Genomic DNA, 18,935 nt, shown 5'->3' on the forward strand with positions numbered 1-18,935 from the left:
ATGTACCAGCAAAATTTTGAGGTGCACTGTGACAGTTTCTTTCATCTCAGTGTTTACAAAAACCTGTCTTCCTTTTTAGTGAAGAATCTGGAGTGATCTGAATTCAGAAGAAATGTGCTAAAGTAGCTTTCTCAGTGCGTGATTCATGCGATTCATATAATCAGCACATTGTAGGAAAAGCAGACGGCGGAGTTGTTAAGTCCGTGTTAATACCCAGTAACAATTAACTGTAGCTGCATAATGATTAAAAAATAGTGAAGCTAAATGCGGATTGCCGTAGCCAGTGTCCTCACTTACCTGAATTACTTGAAAATAAAGAAATAAAACATAATCTGTTGTAAAAAAAAGATCGTACGGGGAAAGGAGTATAAACAATGAGACACAAAGAAAATTTTTTCAATTTTTTACATGATCCAGGGAGGAATAAAAAAACGATTCAGCGTGAAGGTGAAATAGCTGAGCTTCCCCTGTGACAGGAGGCCACATTGAGTTGCTGGATTTGATTTGCCTAGCAATGTAGATATCACCTTCAGCTCCCAGTACTCACTTTATTCTACAAACTTGTCACATTTAGCTTTGAATGAATATATATATATATATATATATATATATATATATCTTGGCCTTTAAAGGTAATATAATCCCAGGAGCAGACATATTTATTATTTAGATTTTCAATTTCAAATTGAGTGACTGCAGGATGGATATATGTTGATGCAAGGCACCAATGTGTTTTTTTTTTGTGTATTTTGGAAGTCCCCCAGTCTCCTCCTCTCCGTGTTATGAGTGCACTTGTTGCTTAGATTCCTACGAGCTATCGTTTTTTGAGCCCATAGAAGCCTTTTCCCCACGGTCACCATTCTACAGAGCGAAGAATAAGACATTATGTGCCCCTCAAGAGTCTTTCCAGCGTGTCTTTAAAAATGTGAATGGGGTGTGTTTTCAGTGGCTGATGAAAGGCCTTAGCGGGCAACTCAAACTGGTTTTATTCCATTATGTTGTCGAACAGATGTCGCACATTTTGTGCAGTGAGAACGAAATCAACACACAGAAGGAGGTTTTCCAACTAAAATGATCGCGTCTTGAAAGGATCTCACGGGAGCGGAAAAGGCACTCTGAAAAACATTAACTTTGCTCAAATCTGCTATTTAAGCCAACCTCTCTTAACTTTTTTTTTAAACAATCCGGCAACACTTGCGGCCCTTTTTACGAGATGCAAGTTGCCACCGACTCTTGTGATCCCGTTTAGTTCAGTTTAAAAAAAAAAAAGAAGGGACAATCGGCCATTGGGAGTTGTTTATCACAAGGACAGCTTAACTTCTCAATGACACACTGTTGAATTCAAGCATAAGGGGAGAGTGAGGTGCGGGGAAACAGTGACTCAGGAATTGGGGATTCATTGCAACTGGGATTGTTCGCTGTCATGAAAACTATGCTATCTTTTCTGCAGAGCCAATTTTGCGCAATGCTCTGGTCTAAATTCTGTTTAGTTGGGTCAGATGAGTAAAACTTACAGTCAGCATGAGTTTTTTTTTTTTTTTTTTCGTTTTAAGAAGAAAGGTCACATTTGGTCTCCCTATAAAAGAAATGGTAATTTGTGACTTCGGTGTAAGAAAAAGATAGAAGCTGTTTTTGAACTTGATCCAAAGTGTCTGACCATACAAAGCAACATCTTGGAATTCCCTTGTGCTCACGATGCTGTAATCATTTTATAGTGAGTCCCTGCATAATGTTTGTTTATTTTTTAGTTTCTGTATTTATTGAGTTTTTGAGATCAATACTCACGTGTGACAACAAAGCAATGCCATGACTACAAAAAAGTGAATTGTGAATTTTAGGTTTTTATCCAGACACAACCGCTGTTCTCTGATCACGGTCGCTACAGTTTTTCACAATACATGAAAAGTTTTGCAAAATAAAAAGGCAGCTGAAAGGAAATGTGGTTTTCTGATTTTAAAATGTTCAGCACAGATATCATGGTAAACATGATGCAGATAAAGGTGCAGACTAAGTATCACAATTGAAAAAAAAGAAAAAGCAGTGTTCTTATTTTTCAAATAGTGCTACTGTTTGCTTTATATAATATACTCCTAAACCACACAGAGGTTTTACTCTTGCGTTCCCCTCACAGATACTCTGTAGAGGATGAGGCTTCTAGCCTGGACGAGATGCCCCTGATGATGTCTGAGGAGGCCTTCGAGAACGACGAGAGTGACTACCACACGCTGGCCCGGGCCCGAGTCATCCACAGGCGCAGGGGCCTCGGCTGGTTCCTCCTCGGAGGATGGAGGGTCCTCTGTGGAAGGTACTGGAAGGTCGTTGCACTGTTTTTCAGGAGGTGTTCAATGACTAAGCACCAAGAAAGTTGTGATGCTGTTCAAAAGCATCGGGATAAAATTGGAAATGTTGCTGAAAGGGAACACACTTATTACGTTTGCCAAACGGGTGTCTGGCTATCAGTGTATTTATATTTATGGCGGAAAAATAAAGTTTGGAATAGCGGAAATACTTTCCAGTCCAGATTATTTCAGTGAACATTTTTTAAATACAAAGTGTTTTATTTATTTATTTATTTATTCACATCTACTATGTCTGGTCTTTATTCAGTAACGTAGATGCGTCTGAGATTTTTTCTTTTCGACATTCAGTCACTCTTGAAAGCGAGCTGTTGTCATTCCACCGGCGTGCAAGTCGTGCATATTATTAGTCGGTGTGCCTACGATGATCAGTTTGGATTTCGAACGCACCGGCAGCTGTGCATGAAGTGCAAAGAGAGGATAAGGGCGTGTTTTTGGTCGAGTTCCTCGCCGCGCATCGTCGATCCAAAAAAAAAAAAAAAAAAAAAGATTTTCCCCAAACAAAGCAGCGCGGTTTATCCAGGTAATTATTAATTTGACAGCCTTCACCCCCCTGAAGATTCCCCTCTCTGTCTACCCTGCTTTATATCATATAATAATGTGTATTGCTCAGAATCAAGGCACAACACATGAAAGCAAATGTTGGACATTTTTTAATGTGTAAAATATACATATTTAATAGCAACACTTTGGTTTCAGTGCTGCATCTCCCACTGAAAAAGCAGCGTATTGATCCCCCCGACCCCTCCTCCCCTTTTCCCGAACCCCCACTAATGAACAAATCGGATTTTTCACAGCTGACCAGTTTGATGCTTTCCAGTAATTTTAATGTGTGCTTTGCGCGGGATTATAAAACACAAATAATTCACACCGAATAAGCCCCGACTGTTCAAATGGCATATTATTTAAATAGCATTCATTTGCTCAAATAATCTCTCTTATGAATCTGGACAGGGAAGGGGGGAGGAGGGGCACGACGGCAGAGCACATCGAGGCCAATACAAACAAGAGTTTTTTTTTTCTACTAAAGTTGATTTATTTAGCTTTATGTTTTGCCAACTTGCTTAAAAAGTGGAAAGGCCAAGTCGATCAGCATGACGGTATACACACACCCTCCCCGACCCCCCAGGTGCCCCGGGTTAGGTCACGCTCTCACCAAAACAGCTTTGATCATAATTTACAATGTTTGCGATTGCGCGGTGATGCGCTGGATAAGCCACGGTGTGGCAATTAGCAAGGTGACAGTAAGTCAAATACTTTCAAAAACGCATAAATCTGTTCTCTCCTGCGGATTTTTTTTAACAAAGACCGAGAGAATGATAACGCAAGTTATCGACCGAAGGAAACGGAGAGAGCTGCATGTTAATGCTTCGCGGTTTTTGGCCCGTGTTGTTGAGCACGACAACTTCCAGAGATTTGCGGGCTTATCCATCTCTTAAAGGAGCAGCCATTCAGACACGCAGTGAGGAACCCCTCCCCAGAAAGACACGAACCCTTTAAGATCGTCTCACGCGCGAGGAAACGAGAGTTCTCCGTCGTGCATTTGCATCAGAGGTGGATGACAACACCGGCATTCACATGTAAATAACTCCAACTCTTTGTCTGCCGTATTCAAATGAGGCCGAGGACACTGAACGGGGGCAGGGGTGGTGAAAATGCTGCGTTGTGTTTATGGGGTATAAATAACACAAAAGAATAACCCGCCCTCCGACCCATTCTCTGTCTGGTGTGTCAGGTGCTTTTTTTTTGGATTTTCCCACTTGCGACATGTTTCTCAAATTCTCGCACGGCAGTATTCAGATCACTGAAAGTTTGGTGGTCTAATGGAGTTTTTTTTTTGGCTGAATTTCTTAAAAAAAAATTGTGACATTAAGGGCTATTTTTTTTCCTTCACTGAATGAACCAGAATGACTGAAAAATCGGAAATTACATATACACCACTTTTGTGGTGTGGTGTGACCGATACCGCACGTCAGTATAATAGCAGTGCAACCACAATATGAAGTAAGAATTCCCCCTATGGGGATCAAGAAGGTATGTCATTCCATGTATCTATAGAGACTATGAAGCCTTCCAAGGGCATTACTATTATCTCGCAAAACCGGACATCTATACACGGCGACATGGAAAAATTGTATTTTTTAAATTGGCAAAATTCATTTATGATACAAAAAAAATCAACATACGAACCCACTTCTGGAACAAATTAAATTTGTTTCTTAAGGAACCACTGTATTTCTTGACTCTGCTGTTCAGATAATAAAATAACATTTTGAATTCCTCTGTCAGTATCTGTCATGAATCGGTTGGTTTCTCGGTTCCGTGTCGAGGCACAGAGCAAACACAGATGTATGTTTAGGAGTGCTCGAGTTTACAAAATTCACCCTCGACAACTTTAGTTTCCCCCTCTTTCCCCGTCTCAGCTGCTGTGAGTGCTTGACCCGCACGTGTCGGAGGAAGAAGGAGCTGCGGGCCAGGACGGTTTGGCTCGGCCGACCGGAGAAATGTGAGGAGAGGTACCCCAAGAATGCCATCAAAAACCAAAAGTACAACATCCTCACCTTTGTGCCAGGGGTGAGTTGGATTCCCAAGAGTGTCACAGACCTGCATCTTGCCATGGGTTTTCCTTTATCTCAAACTATGCTGTTGCGTCCAACATGCGTCCATGTTTCCAAGTTTTCATTGATTCTTTAGCCTCTTACGGACAGAACCATTCTAAGGACTGTCCGGCTTGAATTTGGTTCCAGGGACTACCCTCCTTTTCCAGGGGAACCTTTTAGTTTTGCATTCCTACAAGCAGTAAGTTGCGAGGGGCGCACCTTAAGATCCACGCTCAAAAACAAGCCAACAGACAACATGGAGAGTCAAGTTGCCACAGCATTCACGTTCTGCACGGCGGGAATAATAATCAACTATCAGATGGGTTAAAGTGTTTTTATTTCCTCCCTTTGCTGCTTCAAAGAACCCTGTCGCTAGCTAACGCTGCACTTATTTGGGGGAAAATGATTATGTTCCACTGCTAGCACAAGAAACCCTCTCTGTGGTGTAGTTGGCCAGGAGGGCTTGTCACCTCTTCGTGAGTCTATTTCTCGCTAGTTCTGTCCATTTTGTCAGAGAAATCAGTTGACCGATGACCGCAATAGCTTTTTAAAAATAGCAGTTTGCAAGAAGTATCTGGTAATGGGCGGAGCTTCTGAATTCCACCAGCCAACAAGCACCTACGTCACATAGTTCCCATGGAAAGCACCTTGGAGTAGGAGTAGGAAAATTGTGAGAAAAGCCGCTTAAAAGCAGTTTCTGACCAGAGCTCTCGGGTGTTTTTTTTTTAGAGGAGCTACCCACTTGACAACAGTGTGAATCAAAGGACACAGATTTATTTACATCAAAGAAACTGACAGCAACCTTTAAAAAAAGTTTCCTGACATGACAAATGGGTCTTGGGGACTCTTAACATCTGAATTGGGTAGATTTTTTTTTTTTCCGTTCGCTGTCGAGGGACGCAGATGGTAGTTGTGTACCTGCAATGCCATGGAAAGCCAAAATTAGCCGCGTGCACATTCAGTCATTTTTTTTTTAGACGTTGCGGTTTCATGGCCAGGGCCTCTGTGATCGACAAATTTGTCAGTCAGGCATTTTTTTTGGACTCAGAAAGTACCTAGACTTCACACGAGTGGAGACAACCCACACGCGTGCACACACCCACGCACAAAAAGAAGGTGGTTCCTCAGCAGCACTATGAACACGTCACATCAGTCAGAAAGACCCACAATCTTGCGGTTCATGGTTCTCGTGGCTGCCGTTCGTACCCTTTTTCGAAACATATAGATGGTTTCAGGTAGATCCGAAGCACCGCTGACTAGTATTCACTTGGCCTCCTGTAATTGTTAATTGTTCTATGATCCAGTCAAAGGTTTGCACGGCAGGGGACAGATCAATCAGTTACTTATTAAAAGCCAAAGGGCTCCATAATGGAGAGGGTTGCCTATTTCCAAAGCTATAAAATGTCAACTGTCTGTTAGAGACATAGATATTCTCATTAATGGTAAGCCAAACGCCTCTGTTGTTCGCTTCTCCCACTTTGAATTATTAAATACACACAAATTGAGTTTAGCAGTTTGCTTTTTTCCCTAAAGGTCAGGGGGGGCGTTCATTAACTCCAGAGCGTCGCCCATTGATCCGATTGTCTCTGATAATCTGTTACGAGATGCGAGGCTCTCATTATTGCAAACGTTATTCAAAATTTGACCTTAGATTAATAGAACACCGAGAACCTGTCGCTGATGGATGGCCCATTAGCTCGGGCCCTCAAAGGTGCGTGTGATTTAAGGACCCCCGCGGCTCATCTCACCTGGAGCCGAGCCTCGGCTGCTTGAAATCTGTGTTCGATTTTTTTTTTTTTTTTTCCTTAATTTTTTCTATTGTTCCGAGCATATTTCCCAAGTCACTTCGTAGCACTTTAACATTTCTTATTGCGGCCTCTTCTGCTCCCCCCTCCCCCTCCAGGTTCTCTACCAGCAGTTCAAGTTCTTCCTCAATCTGTATTTCTTGGTGGTGGCCTGCTCCCAGTTCGTGCCGCCGCTGAAAATTGGATATCTGTACGCCTACTGGGCTCCGCTGGTAAATATACACATATCCTGATATTTCAACCATTTGACCTCTGACTGCCTCATATTATCATGTCATCCATTTCCTACAACGGCACGGGACTTGGTTGTAACTTCTAACCTTAAACTGTCTGTACTGTAGGGGATAGTCACACGGCATCAGGTGTCATGATGCCGAATGCTAGTTGTAGTCAAGACGCCGATCCAGGCAAGACGGCTGCATATGTTTGACTTAGAATGTATCGATATAAACGGATACAAACGCGTTTTAGAATGTGGCGAACAGTTTTTTTTTTCCCCCCGTCAACTGTGCAGGGGTTCGTCTTAACCGTCACCATGGTGCGCGAGGCCGTGGACGAGATTCGGCGCTACCAGCGAGACAAAGAGATGAACTCTCAGCTTTACAGCAAGCTGACATTGCGCGGTAGGTGTTGCTGTAGGAGGGCGTCGGGGGGATTGAGGGCACAAGTGATATCTATACCCCCGCTTGGCTGCGACTGTTTGCTGACATTATGATAACGGATATTCGGGTGTTAGGGCCAAGCTCTCCCTGCGCAATTAAGGGACGGCACTCCGCGGGACCTGCACTTGTAACCGAAGTCATTCTTCTCGCTGTAATTGCATTGATTTTTTCCCCCCTCGCTCCCTCTCTCTGTCTCCTTCTTTCTATTCCTCCAGAGCTTATGATCTAAGATCTTTGTTAAATGCGCGGCGAATCCCCCCGTGTGATATCTGTGACCCATACCGGGGATGTAGCCTTCGCACCCTCGCACGTGATTGTATAGAAAAGGGGGGGGGGGGGGGGGGGCACGTGGGCAATGTGGCAATGTTATAGTCTCAGACCGGGGATGAAAGCGGAGTTATCCCATCATCTGGCATTTTATTTGACAGGTGTTTTGAAATGATCTCACATCTCAGGAATCGGGGACAGCGTCACGTGACTGCTTATTCATATGGGTCCCGCAAGTAACCCGCTTGTGTCCTCAGGTAAAATCCAGGTGAAGAGTTCAGACATTCAAGTCGGAGACCTCGTCATCGTCGAGAAGGTAAAGCTCCACCCTCCTCCTCTCAATTGCTCACTCGAGGAAGGTTTCCTGCAATTTCCGGAGATGACTGGCACTTTTAACGTGGACTTGGCACTTTCGCGTTACAATTTTTACAATTTTCAAACATTTTCATCACCCTTTGTAGCAGTCACGCAATCTTCATTTCATTGAATCATCATTTTAAATCAATATTGAAAATTCCACCACAGAATTTATCAGAGTTTTTTCCTGAGTGACAGGCTGAGTCAGCTGACTTGCGGCATAAAATATTTAAATGCTCTTTCTTCTTCATCCCCCTGGTCATTCCATTGACCTCATTTAATTATTAAGGACATTTTAAAGGACTTTTGGCCTTAATGCTCCGTAACACACCGTCGTTCTACACTTTTCTCCCCCCCCGCAGAACCAGAGGATCCCTGCCGATATGATATTTCTGAGAACCTCGGAGAAAAACGGTGAGTGTCGCGAAAGCGCCTATGTAACCGTATCGCCGCGGGGCAGGACAATGCTGATCGGCACGAAACCCCCCCCCCTATATCGCCGTTCATTTTTTCAACAGATAAGCTTAAAAACGAGAGAACGTGAGCGAGCGCCGTCCGACTGAACTTTGTTTGACTTGCGCGGCGCCTCGGCAGACTGCGTCGTTTATGTGAAAAATGTGACTCTTCGCCGCACCTCTGGTCCTTCAGCCTCATCCGAGGGAGGCGGCCCGTGATTCATATGATTTATGTCACATTGTTGAAGTGACTGATGGCGCAAATTCCAATTAATCAATGAGCTGCGTCCGATCTCTCCCCGGTTCCAGGGGGCATCCGAAGGAAATGTTCGGAGGACATCATCGCCATCAATCTCTGATGTGCCGATATGCTTGTCAGGGAGTTGTTGATGTCTTTATGCCTTTTATACGTGCGTGCATAAACACACCTCACTCAGTTGCAGAGTCTTTGACACACGGTGTTACACACACGCGTGTGCACATACATCGCCAAGGTGCGAATTGAGGAGCAGAAGTGCCACGGCAGCAGAAAGAAAGCATGATTCATTCCTCCTGCGTTAATGTTTTACATCATCCGCAATCCCTCCGGGGACGCTTTATAGCGCCACCTTTGCCCTCTCCGTCAAATACTCGCTCTCATCCATCAGATTCATATGTGATATTACCTCCAATCAATGCGGGTCAGGACGGCTCAATGTTCATTGGTCCGCGGATGCTTCGTGTCATCCAGAAGGATCCGCACATTTCAGCGCGCTTGTTTATTACAGCGCATCATTTGTACACAATGAATGCGTGATAGCTCGGATGGGATGGCGAAGATCCAAGCTTTCGAGCCCCAGGAATGTCGAAAACCGTTAAAACTACGCTTTAAGTGCTCTTGTTTAAATCTAATTAGTCAATATATTTAATAATTTTGGAATAAAGTTAACCCTCATGACCTCACAATGGTGTGAAAATGTCACAGGTAAAAGGCCTTTTTCAAATTTAAATACTGTTTTTTAACTTTTTCAAATTTAAATACTGTTTTTTAATGGTCAACTTAAAGTGAAGTTAAACTTAATATATACTTTATTATTAGATCAGACATGATCTAAAAGTAGTGAGAGTAATTCGGATTAAAAAGAAAGCTGCTTAATTTTATAATGTGCTTGAGTTCAATGTGCGTCGTAGATCTGACGTGTTTTTTTTTTTTCTTCCCTGCACCTTGCTAGAAATTGATACTTACTTACTGATCTGGCATCACGTGATCACTGAGAAAGGTGAACGACATTGATTATCTGTTTTACAGCGACACCTGCTCGTAGGTGAGATATATTGGCCTGCCAAAATACGTTTGGTCCACAAAGTTGATGGGATGGAAGTAGGATACGGGGAAAGTGTAAAGCCCATGAATGAGGGCCAGATTGTGTCGCCCGAAACCACTCGGTCTGAAAATCCTCAGATTTAATACTATTGTGGTTTGTTCTCGTTCTCATGCCGAAAGTGTTCAAGAGAAGAGGGAATAATGTCTGCGGGGTGACAGGGTCACGGGCAGCGGAGGGCGACCCGATGCTCACGGAGAGCGGAGGCTGACTCCCGTGGCACCGTTCAACAGAAGAGCCTCTGTAGCGTCAGATTTCGGAGAGAGTCATTTCTGGATCCGAAAGAAAAAAAATAAAAATGTCAGAACTCCCAGGCCATCACAGTCTGTTGCCGGGCAGCCGCAGACCCGTCAGGTGGCCCGTAATAATCCAGTCTACCGCCAAAAGGGCCTGGGAACTTCTGAATCGCACAATGGAGAGAGAACAAAACAAATAACAAGTGGCTATATCATATGAACGGGGAATTTCTGTGTGTATTTTCTGTGTTTATTAATATTGTAGATTGATAATTATGAAACGATGCATCGCAAAAGTCGCGAAATAGAACGTAGTAATCTGATTTTGGTTTTATTTTTTTTGTCCGAGTCATTAGATAGGAATTATCTCTGCTTTTTCCTCTGGCCTTTCAGGATCGTGTTTCATCAGAACCGATCAGCTGGACGGAGAAACCGACTGGAAACTGAAAGTTGCTGTCGGTTGCACGCAGCGGCTTCCGGCGGTGGGGGTACGGACATGTCCCAGTGCACATTCAAATACCGCAATATGATTTTTCAGTGTATTTTTCAGTGTGTCAGGATCACCAGAAAATGTCAAGTCAAATAAAGCAGGTCCAGACCAGCACTCTTAAAAATGACTGACAGAAACTCAACATCCCCTCAACGATCAAACAGTTGGTGTCACTGTGAGAAATCACTGCCTTTTACCGGGCGGAACCCTTGTACCGATCGCAGTTAAATGTCGACGGCCTTCTGCCTCGACCGGTTGGGGTAGAAATAGCGAGAGAGAGATGGACAGAGACAGAAGAGGGTGTGAGCGCTGGGAGGGACAGACACGAATGATTCATACTTCTACTAAAAACGGCGCTAATAGTTACTTTGTCTTCTTCCTCTTCTTTCGGCTTTTCCCTTCAGGGGTCGCCACAGCGAGTCAACTTTCTCCATCTAACCCTATTCTCTGTATCCTCCTCTCTCACACCAACTACCTTCATATCCTCTCTCACTACGTCCATAAACCTTCTCTTTGGTCTTCCTCAAGACCACTTTGTAATACCTGAAATGATTCAATAGTAGCTTTATTGTAGGCCTCGGGAGAAGATATGAGGTTACTGTCCCGGTTGAAAGAGGTTGTGATTGACAGTTAGACTTTTAAAATTCGCGAGAAATTCCATGTGAATCATGACTCAGCGAAAAGAAATTTGTAATTAGAAAGGAATATCTCACAAGGAAAACAAACTTTTTACAAAAGATGGAGGTGCAAAAGCAAACTGGAAATGTACCCAGGTCCTAAAATGTAAGTGTTACATTTTAGTTTAATAAACAAAATAGATTCATGTATCATCTGTGTGGTAGAAGAAGACGTAAGTGGAGTCAGTGACGCAAGGCTGTTTTACATGTTCAACCCCTTAGAGATGATGCGTCCAGGAATGACGTGCTATCATTTCTCCTCATCCTAGGACCTCTTCTCCATCAGCGCCTACGTCTACGCCCAGAGGCCTCAGCTGGACATCCACAGCTTCGAGGGAAACTTCACAAGGGTATAGTGGCTCGGTGACACATTTACGAGCCTGTTGAGCAAATCTCAAACGCATGCAGAAATGTCTTTAGAAACCCGGCTGACACAGGCGGAGGGGGGCGTTGTATCTCGGTGGTGCGTTGACAAGTGGCAACAATGAGGGTTTGTGTGTCCATCTGGGCCCGTTGTTGTGTCCGGCAGGCCTGCGTCTTACATCACATGCAGGTCCTTCTAGCGTTCGCTCCATCTACCCTGTCTCTCTTGATGCTTAGCCATTTTTTTTTCTTCTTCTTCTTCTTTTTTTTTTTTTTTTTTTATTAATAGCAGATTAGCGCAGCCCCCACAGAGAGGAGAGCCGCGTTACAAAGGGAGGCTTTGTGGCCCGTCTTCACTCTTGGCCACACACCAGGCTTAGTGAGCGAGCACTTCCTCCACTCATTCATCCTCGGCGGCCTTCCTTTCGCATAGCGTGTGCTTTTAGTCCGAGCAGGAAGGGGGGGGACGGATGAAAAAAAAAAAGGTTCCCACAGACTCTCAGCAAATGAACTTACCTATTTCTGAGTTGTTTTTTTTTCCCTTTCTTGTCTTTGCCTCAAGATTGATCTACGCTTAGTTGAAGGCCGTGCTGTTATGAACAGCTAAGCGCACCGCCAATGTCAGAGCGGTCGAGTGTCCTGCAAGCCGCCATTTATTTTTCATGCCCCTTGGCCCGAGTTTGAGTGGATTGACAGGATGTGGGTGCTTAGGTATCATAATTATCATATCAGCCGGGCAATTTGAGCCGAAACCGGAGCCTCCGACTCCACACCCCTGACTCAGGGCCATTTTTGGCATTTGTCTTTATTTAAGAGAGCTGGGTAAAACGGAGGAGGTTGAAACGAGACCCTCCCAAGGGGCTTATTTATCGCTGAAATTTCATCAAAGTGCCCCTTCGTGATTTTTTTTTTTTTTTTTTAAAAGGACCCTCTATCGCCACCCCGGATCTAGAGAACGCGTTAGTAAAGAAAGAGTTTCTGTATCTGCCGTGTCAGGTGCTTGGTGGAAACGGACGGAACAGCCCTCTTATTTAACTAAAAGCAAAGGGGCTTTCTCTGATTCACGTCGGAAATAAGACTCCGTCGGAATCATTACCTGATCTAATGTCCGACGTCCTCGATGGAACAATTCGATTGTTTTGATTTACTGGTCCTGCTCTCCTGCCCATCAACCAGTTAAGCGCTCTGCAGTACATTTCTAATTAGAGGTTATTTAATCGCTTAGATAATTTCCAAATGCTCAACCGTGTGAGCCATTTTCTATTTTAAGTAAATTCTTCGAAAAAAGAGAACACAGTGTTCGCATTTGCAAATTCCAAAATTATGGAATCAGAGTAGCTTCTGAGTCGCGTCTCGATGTGAAAGACGGATCTGTTTTTCGAGCAAAGTAGCAGCCGTCCAGAAAAATCAGCATTTCCTATTGTCATGTTTGTTTGAGGTTTATTTATTTTTTGTTCTTTCTTTCATAGGAAGACGCCGACCCCCAAATCCACGAGAGCTTGAGCATTGAAAACACTCTCTGGGCCAGCACTGTCGTAGCGTCAGGTACGATTTTGGAAAAGCATTTCCACCTGCGTCGGAGTTCTCGCGAAATCTCCTTTTGGCTGCCGGCGGCATATCCGTGTCGCGTTGCGCTGACGTTGCGCGTCACATGAAGGAACCAGTGCCAGTGAAGCGGCAGGGTGTTCCAATTGATACCGCTAAGTGCTTATCGGAAGAACCCGGTTGAGGTAATCCTCCCTCGCTCCGGTTCCCCCGCGGGAAAAGGGGTTGTGTCAGTTGAGAGTGTTTGCGACGCTCCCAGCGATGGCCATACCATTGATCTGCGGTGGCACCCCCCTCTCCCGCCACCCCCTCCTGACCTTGACCAGAAGAACAAACAGACTCACACACTCTCAACACAAAAGTCTGACTTCAACCTCTTACGTCATCTTTGCCTGGGAATGCCATTGCCTCCCCCCGCCGCACCGCGAGCTGCTCCTTGACAGACACTTCAGCGTCCCAGGCAGTCCGACCGGGGCCCCGGATCGTCCACGCTCCCGCCTCGGTCTACGGGCGCCGGTCCAGCTGTGACAAGAGAATTAGTCGTCGTTCCTGTTCAAATTGGAAGTGCTCCGGCATGCTGGGCCACACATCATTTGTCACATTTCTGAAAATTGGAAGTCGGGACGAGCAATTCATCACTCCTCTCCTCGGGTCACGCGGCTCCCTCGTCCCACCCTCTGCCCCGCTCCCTGTTCTTTTTTTTTTTCTTGTCTCTCATTTTTATCTCCCTTGCCATTTTTATAGTTTGGGAATTGGAGGGGTTGCATTAAGGTTTACTGGGGGTCTCTCCTCGCCCATTAAGCTCATTTAATATTAATGACTCATTAATCTTTCGTAATAAGGCCACCTTAATGAATTGGGAAATAAAGATGGCAGCGTATTGATCGGGGGTTTATGAGCTGCCGTAGCTGTCTGAAGGCCTCCTTGGAGTCGGAACGTATTAAAACTACCGAGCTGTCGGCCGGAGTGGCGAAAAGACAAAACTGCCCGGCCTTATTGTGTTTCCTGTCTCGCAGTTCGTCTCACTTGATCAAGATTAGTGTGTGTATGTGTGTGTGTGTGTGTGTGTATGTGTGTCCACGTGTGCGTGTGTGAGATGGCGGGGGTTAGGTAGTAGTTAATGAGCATCATTACTTTCCTTGTCTACCCCTTTGGCAGGCACCGTGATCGGGGTGGTGATCTACACCGGCAAAGAGACCAGGAGTGTCCTGAATACCACCGATTCCAAAAACAAGGTGAATCCCAGCTGCTGCTTCTTTTTGTGTATTTTTTCCCCCTTTTTTGTGATTCTGCAGACATAAAATGTAAAAATATTGCAGGACATTTGAGCTCCTCTCCTCTATACATTTTTGTATATTTCATAGTGGTGGTGATATCGAAGTGCACGGTTCCAAATGCACTGAATTCTTGGAAACCAGAGAATTTTTGATATATCGCGGATCTTCCCAAGACTTTTTCACAAATCCAAAACTTCTGTCGATAAAGGTCACTTTATTTTCCTTCTGTCAGAATGATCAGATTATTACCATCACAAGAACATTATAGTTCCACCATTACAGCAGTTTTCCTTTTTTGTTTAATTACCAATCTGTTACTATGGCAAGGTGTTATTTAATTAATTAATTTTTTTTTTACTTTCTGGCTAATGCTTGACTGGAATGTTAAAGCTAATTGGCCCATTAGGGGAGTTATCTAACTGATCATTTTCTAAGTGATGCTCCCAGCAGAATCAGTCTAACAGGACCCCAATTAAGTATTTTAATTCCCTGGACTGAGCAGAATATTTGATTGTGAATATAATATTTTTGGTGATCGTTCTTCACAGACCGGACTCACCTGGTCAACCCTGGCTCTAAATGCCGCAGAACGGTTTGACACCGGTGTCTTTATGTCACCAGCTCCAATGTGACCAGGCAACAGGTTGTGGAGGAGGGGTGTTCTTTTTGCCCATGAGTTGGACGGCTGAGAGGAATTCAATATGTCAAGGGGATGATGTCAGATGTGCCAATATAGAGACCGGAGATTTGTCGAGGTAGTCGATGAAAGTCCGGCCAAAGTCGCGGGAACGTTTTGCCCTCATATAATCTCCCGTGACACCAGCGGGGGGATGACACACTTGATCAGTCTGACAGGATTGTCGGATGGGGAGTCACTCTTGTCCGGCTGCTGTTCGACAGACCCTGCCGTCTGAGCGGAGGGGGTACCAACAATGCCGTTGGACAAAAGAACTCGCGCGTTTCCCAAGTTCCCGTACTCCAACGCCAAACCAGAGAGATCTCAAGATCTCTGCTCCAGAGAATATTCCTGACTTTGTCACAAACTCTAAAAAAAAAAATCTCCACCAACAGACTGGACTCCTCGCTCCTCTTGTTTCCCCCCGCCCCCAAGCAAATGAATATTCATGCCCCCTTTTGCTTCAATTCATCAGATTTCACACACGTTAAAATGCAAAACCCGTGCGGGCAGATCGAATCATTTCGCTTTTAATGGGCGGGGAGATGAATGGAGTGAAATATGCACTTTTATTCATTGATAGCATCTTTAGGTTGAGGTAATTGAGTCCCCCCCCCCAACCCCAACATACCCTCCCACCCCCCTTGACTGAATGAATAATGACTTCATCTGATCTCAGCAAGGCTTGGAAAAAAATTTAGACCGAGGCCATTGTTCGAGCAGAAGGGGATCCTTTGCTTTCAGGCATGCCCTGTGCTCTCTGTCTTAATTTTTCTTCATTTTAATCCACCCAAACCCCCTATTTTTCTCAATAGCTCAACCATGAACCATGTAGTGAGGCGCCGGGGTGGGTCGCTCCCCTTACCCTTGCCGTCGCCGCGCTCCTCTCCGCTGGGAGTTTTAACAGTGACTGATAAATCAGTCACACTGGTCTCCCAGCTCTCCCCAGTCCTCAGGGGAACGGGGCTTGGCGGGGGTTTGGGGCAGTGGAGGAATTTTCCTGCTTTTTTTTTTTTTATATGAGCTCACTCCCCCCCCATCACCACCTCCCCACCTCCTTTTCAGAGCAGTTCTTTTATTTGAGGGAGGAGAGATGTTATGTTCTGCCGTTTTTTTTTTTTTGTTTTTTTTTTTTTTTTTTGCAAGCGTGGTGCGTCAGATGAAAGCCCTCTGTGTACGAGGCCCGCGCTGTGAGCGCTGCCAGAAAGGGGAAGGGCACTTCTTTATTTGACATCTTTTTCCCACATGTTCCATTGGCTGGGAGATGCTCTCGAAAAATAAAAGGCAACTTTGACCCCGTTTTTGTCTCTCCTTTCCAGAGAGCATCTCAATACGAACACTTTTTTTTTCTGTTTTTGAGACCTTTCGACCTCCCCTTGGATTCAAGGACAATGCCTCAGCACGACAATGCCGTTTTTATGCTTTGCCCCCCCCCAATATGTGGCCAATAACTGTATTTACGCTGTACACAGAGTTTGCATGATAAAAGATTCTCACTAAGAATATCTTTCTTTTCACTCCCGTGTTGCATTTTGCAAGGCTGGTGCAACAGATGGGGGAACTCACAGGGTTTTCTCTGGGTGTTGAAAGCGAACTGCGGATCCAATGCATAACTTTATTATGTGTGCCTGTAAAATGTTTTTTTTTAAGCTCAGTTATATCTTATTATTATATATATATATATATTTGTATTTTCTGAGAGACCACTCTACCTCCTCAACCTATCCATATTACTGGCTGTTAATGGTTTCTGGCCCACTTGGCACGTTGCTTTGCATGTTCATTTGAGTCACTGCTACCATTCGGGCAATTTCTTTTTTTTTTTCCAAAGTAGCATGTAGGCTGATGGGAATCTGAATGTTTAGGTTGGTATCAAGCTGCAGCAACAGTTTTTCGTAGCTTTGTAGCTAATTTGCAATATTGACCGCCAAAGCTCGGACTTGGCAATTTGTTTGATCACCAGTAGCCGGTGGTTCTCAATCCAGATCAGGTAACCATTTTGAGCTGTGTTGTATTAAATCCTAAAAATAAATGTCATTTTTATGGCAGTGTTTCATCAGAAATGCAGACGTCAGTCAAAGATTAAATCACCGAATGCGCCCCGCCGCCAATTTATTTTGTGAATATACCAAACAAAGATGGTCGGCTCCCTCTCATTCAATCCCAGTCATTAAAACTAATTCATTCTTATTCAATAAACCATCCCGATGAATCAGATAATTCAATTAAAAACAGCCTAAATATCCCTCCCTTGTTTCTAAGTCTGATCAGACTTTTGGGGGCAGGGAAGGCTTGTACAAGCCATATTGCAGTGGCACTGGCCGGTTCGTGTCTCTATTTGAGATGACAAATCCTGGCGCGTGTCCATGTGTGTCCTTTGTTTTATTTTTTGTTTAGACAACAATCTTAGCAGGTATTTGGCCAGCGTCCCAAGACAGTGCAATGCAAATTAACTCCTCTGGCCTGTTTGCCATGAGAAATGGAATATGCATGCTCTCCCAATGGTTTAAGTACTATCTGTTATACAGTATTGTGCTGTAGCATCAATTATCATACTTCTCCTGCTCCGATGTCTCGCAACTTCAGCTTCATGGAGGGAGTTGACGTATCCTGTCAAGCAATCAGATGCATCTGATTGGCCCTCAAAGTTTTCTCACTCCTCGCCTTCTCATTCTCACAGGTCGGACTGCTGGACCTGGAGCTGAATCGTCTCACAAAGGCTCTGTTTCTGGCCCTGGTGGCGCTTTCTGTCGTCATGGTAGCACTGCAGGGTTTCTTGGGCCCCTGGATCCGCAACCTCCTCCGATTCGTGGTGCTCTTCTCTTACATCATCCCCATCAGGTATCCCTGACTTTTTCAGGTTGCGGCCGTCATCTCTAAATATATTTTCACAATGCAATTCAATATTGGTATTTTTTTTCATATCGCTCACATATGCGTTCTCCCTCTCGCGTAGCTTGCGCATAAATCTGGACATGGGGAAATGCGCCTACGGCTGGATGATCATGAAAGACGAAAACATCCCGGGGACAGTCGTGAGGACCAGCACCATCCCAGAGGAGCTGGGCCGGCTCGTCTACCTGTTGACGGACAAAACAGGTGAGAGTACTGACGCGGCGAGGAGATCGCGTTTGCACTAACACTTGTGGCAAAATATGCTTTTTCTTTCTCTAGCAATCCAACATGGACACAGTTTTGTGTGGATGTGGATCACTGTTTTTCACATTGTTTAATTCAAGATGTCAGACTTTGTGAACATGACATGAAGCGGTGGTGAAAGATGTATAAATCCCCGATTTCGAAGCAGGTAAGTGGTCTGTTGGCACACGAAAATGCAACCCCCCCCCCACCCCCGCCCCCCAGTTTCACAGCCCGATCGCAGCAGGAACATTTGAAAACAAAGAAACAAGTTCGGTGGAATTTCCTGCCATTTCACCGGCAGCGTATTTACTATCCTGAATCTACAGGACACCTGCGGAGGACATTGTCACACATGCCAGCTTTAAAACACGCCTTGCCCCTGTTTACGTACGGTACTTGGTCTTGTTGTTGCTGTTCCATTGTGCATGCATGTATTGTGTGCTCTCTCGCTCGGGCCACTGTGTTTGGGTGAATCATGTTTAGAAGTACCTGCAGCTGCAGCCACGGGGGCAAAATCTTGCTAACAGAGGGGAAATTGCAGCTACATGAAACAAGAATCTTACTCTTCTCTACTCAAATACAGTTTGCGATTGGTGAATTTGAGACAGATCAAGTGTCTCACCTCATAATATAGAAGTTTCCTTATACAGGAAAATGTCATATTGA

General features: G+C 44.6%; 1 protein-coding gene across 3 annotated transcripts in view; it reads left to right on the forward strand.

The window, feature by feature from the left end:
* atp9b (ATPase phospholipid transporting 9B) overlaps positions 1 to 18,935 on the forward strand; it is a 39,217-nt gene that overhangs the window by 1,595 nt on the left and 18,687 nt on the right. For 2 of the 3 annotated variants that reach the window (XM_086177682.1, XM_086177681.1), the window contains exons 2-13: positions 2,132 to 2,305; positions 4,781 to 4,931; positions 6,861 to 6,974; positions 7,277 to 7,385; positions 7,949 to 8,007; positions 8,411 to 8,462; positions 10,494 to 10,588; positions 11,537 to 11,617; positions 13,100 to 13,175; positions 14,334 to 14,410; positions 17,809 to 17,969; positions 18,085 to 18,227. In XM_086177682.1, the coding sequence (XP_086033808.1) occupies positions 2,132 to 2,305; positions 4,781 to 4,931; positions 6,861 to 6,974; positions 7,277 to 7,385; positions 7,949 to 8,007; positions 8,411 to 8,462; positions 10,494 to 10,588; positions 11,537 to 11,617; positions 13,100 to 13,175; positions 14,334 to 14,410; positions 17,809 to 17,969; positions 18,085 to 18,227 (1,292 nt within the window). Of the gene's footprint in view, positions 1 to 2,131; positions 2,306 to 4,780; positions 4,932 to 6,860; positions 6,975 to 7,103; positions 7,170 to 7,276; positions 7,386 to 7,948; positions 8,008 to 8,410; positions 8,463 to 10,493; positions 10,589 to 11,536; positions 11,618 to 13,099; positions 13,176 to 14,333; positions 14,411 to 17,808; positions 17,970 to 18,084; positions 18,228 to 18,935 lie in introns of those variants that run through there. The other variant, XM_086177683.1, reaches the window with a different exon arrangement.

This window comes from Fistularia commersonii, chromosome 30, assembly GCF_037954325.1.
Source record: "Fistularia commersonii isolate RoL2024-O1a breed Wild chromosome 30, RoL_Fcom_v1.0, whole genome shotgun sequence".
In the NCBI taxonomy this organism is placed as follows: Eukaryota; Metazoa; Chordata; class Actinopteri; order Syngnathiformes; family Fistulariidae; genus Fistularia; species Fistularia commersonii.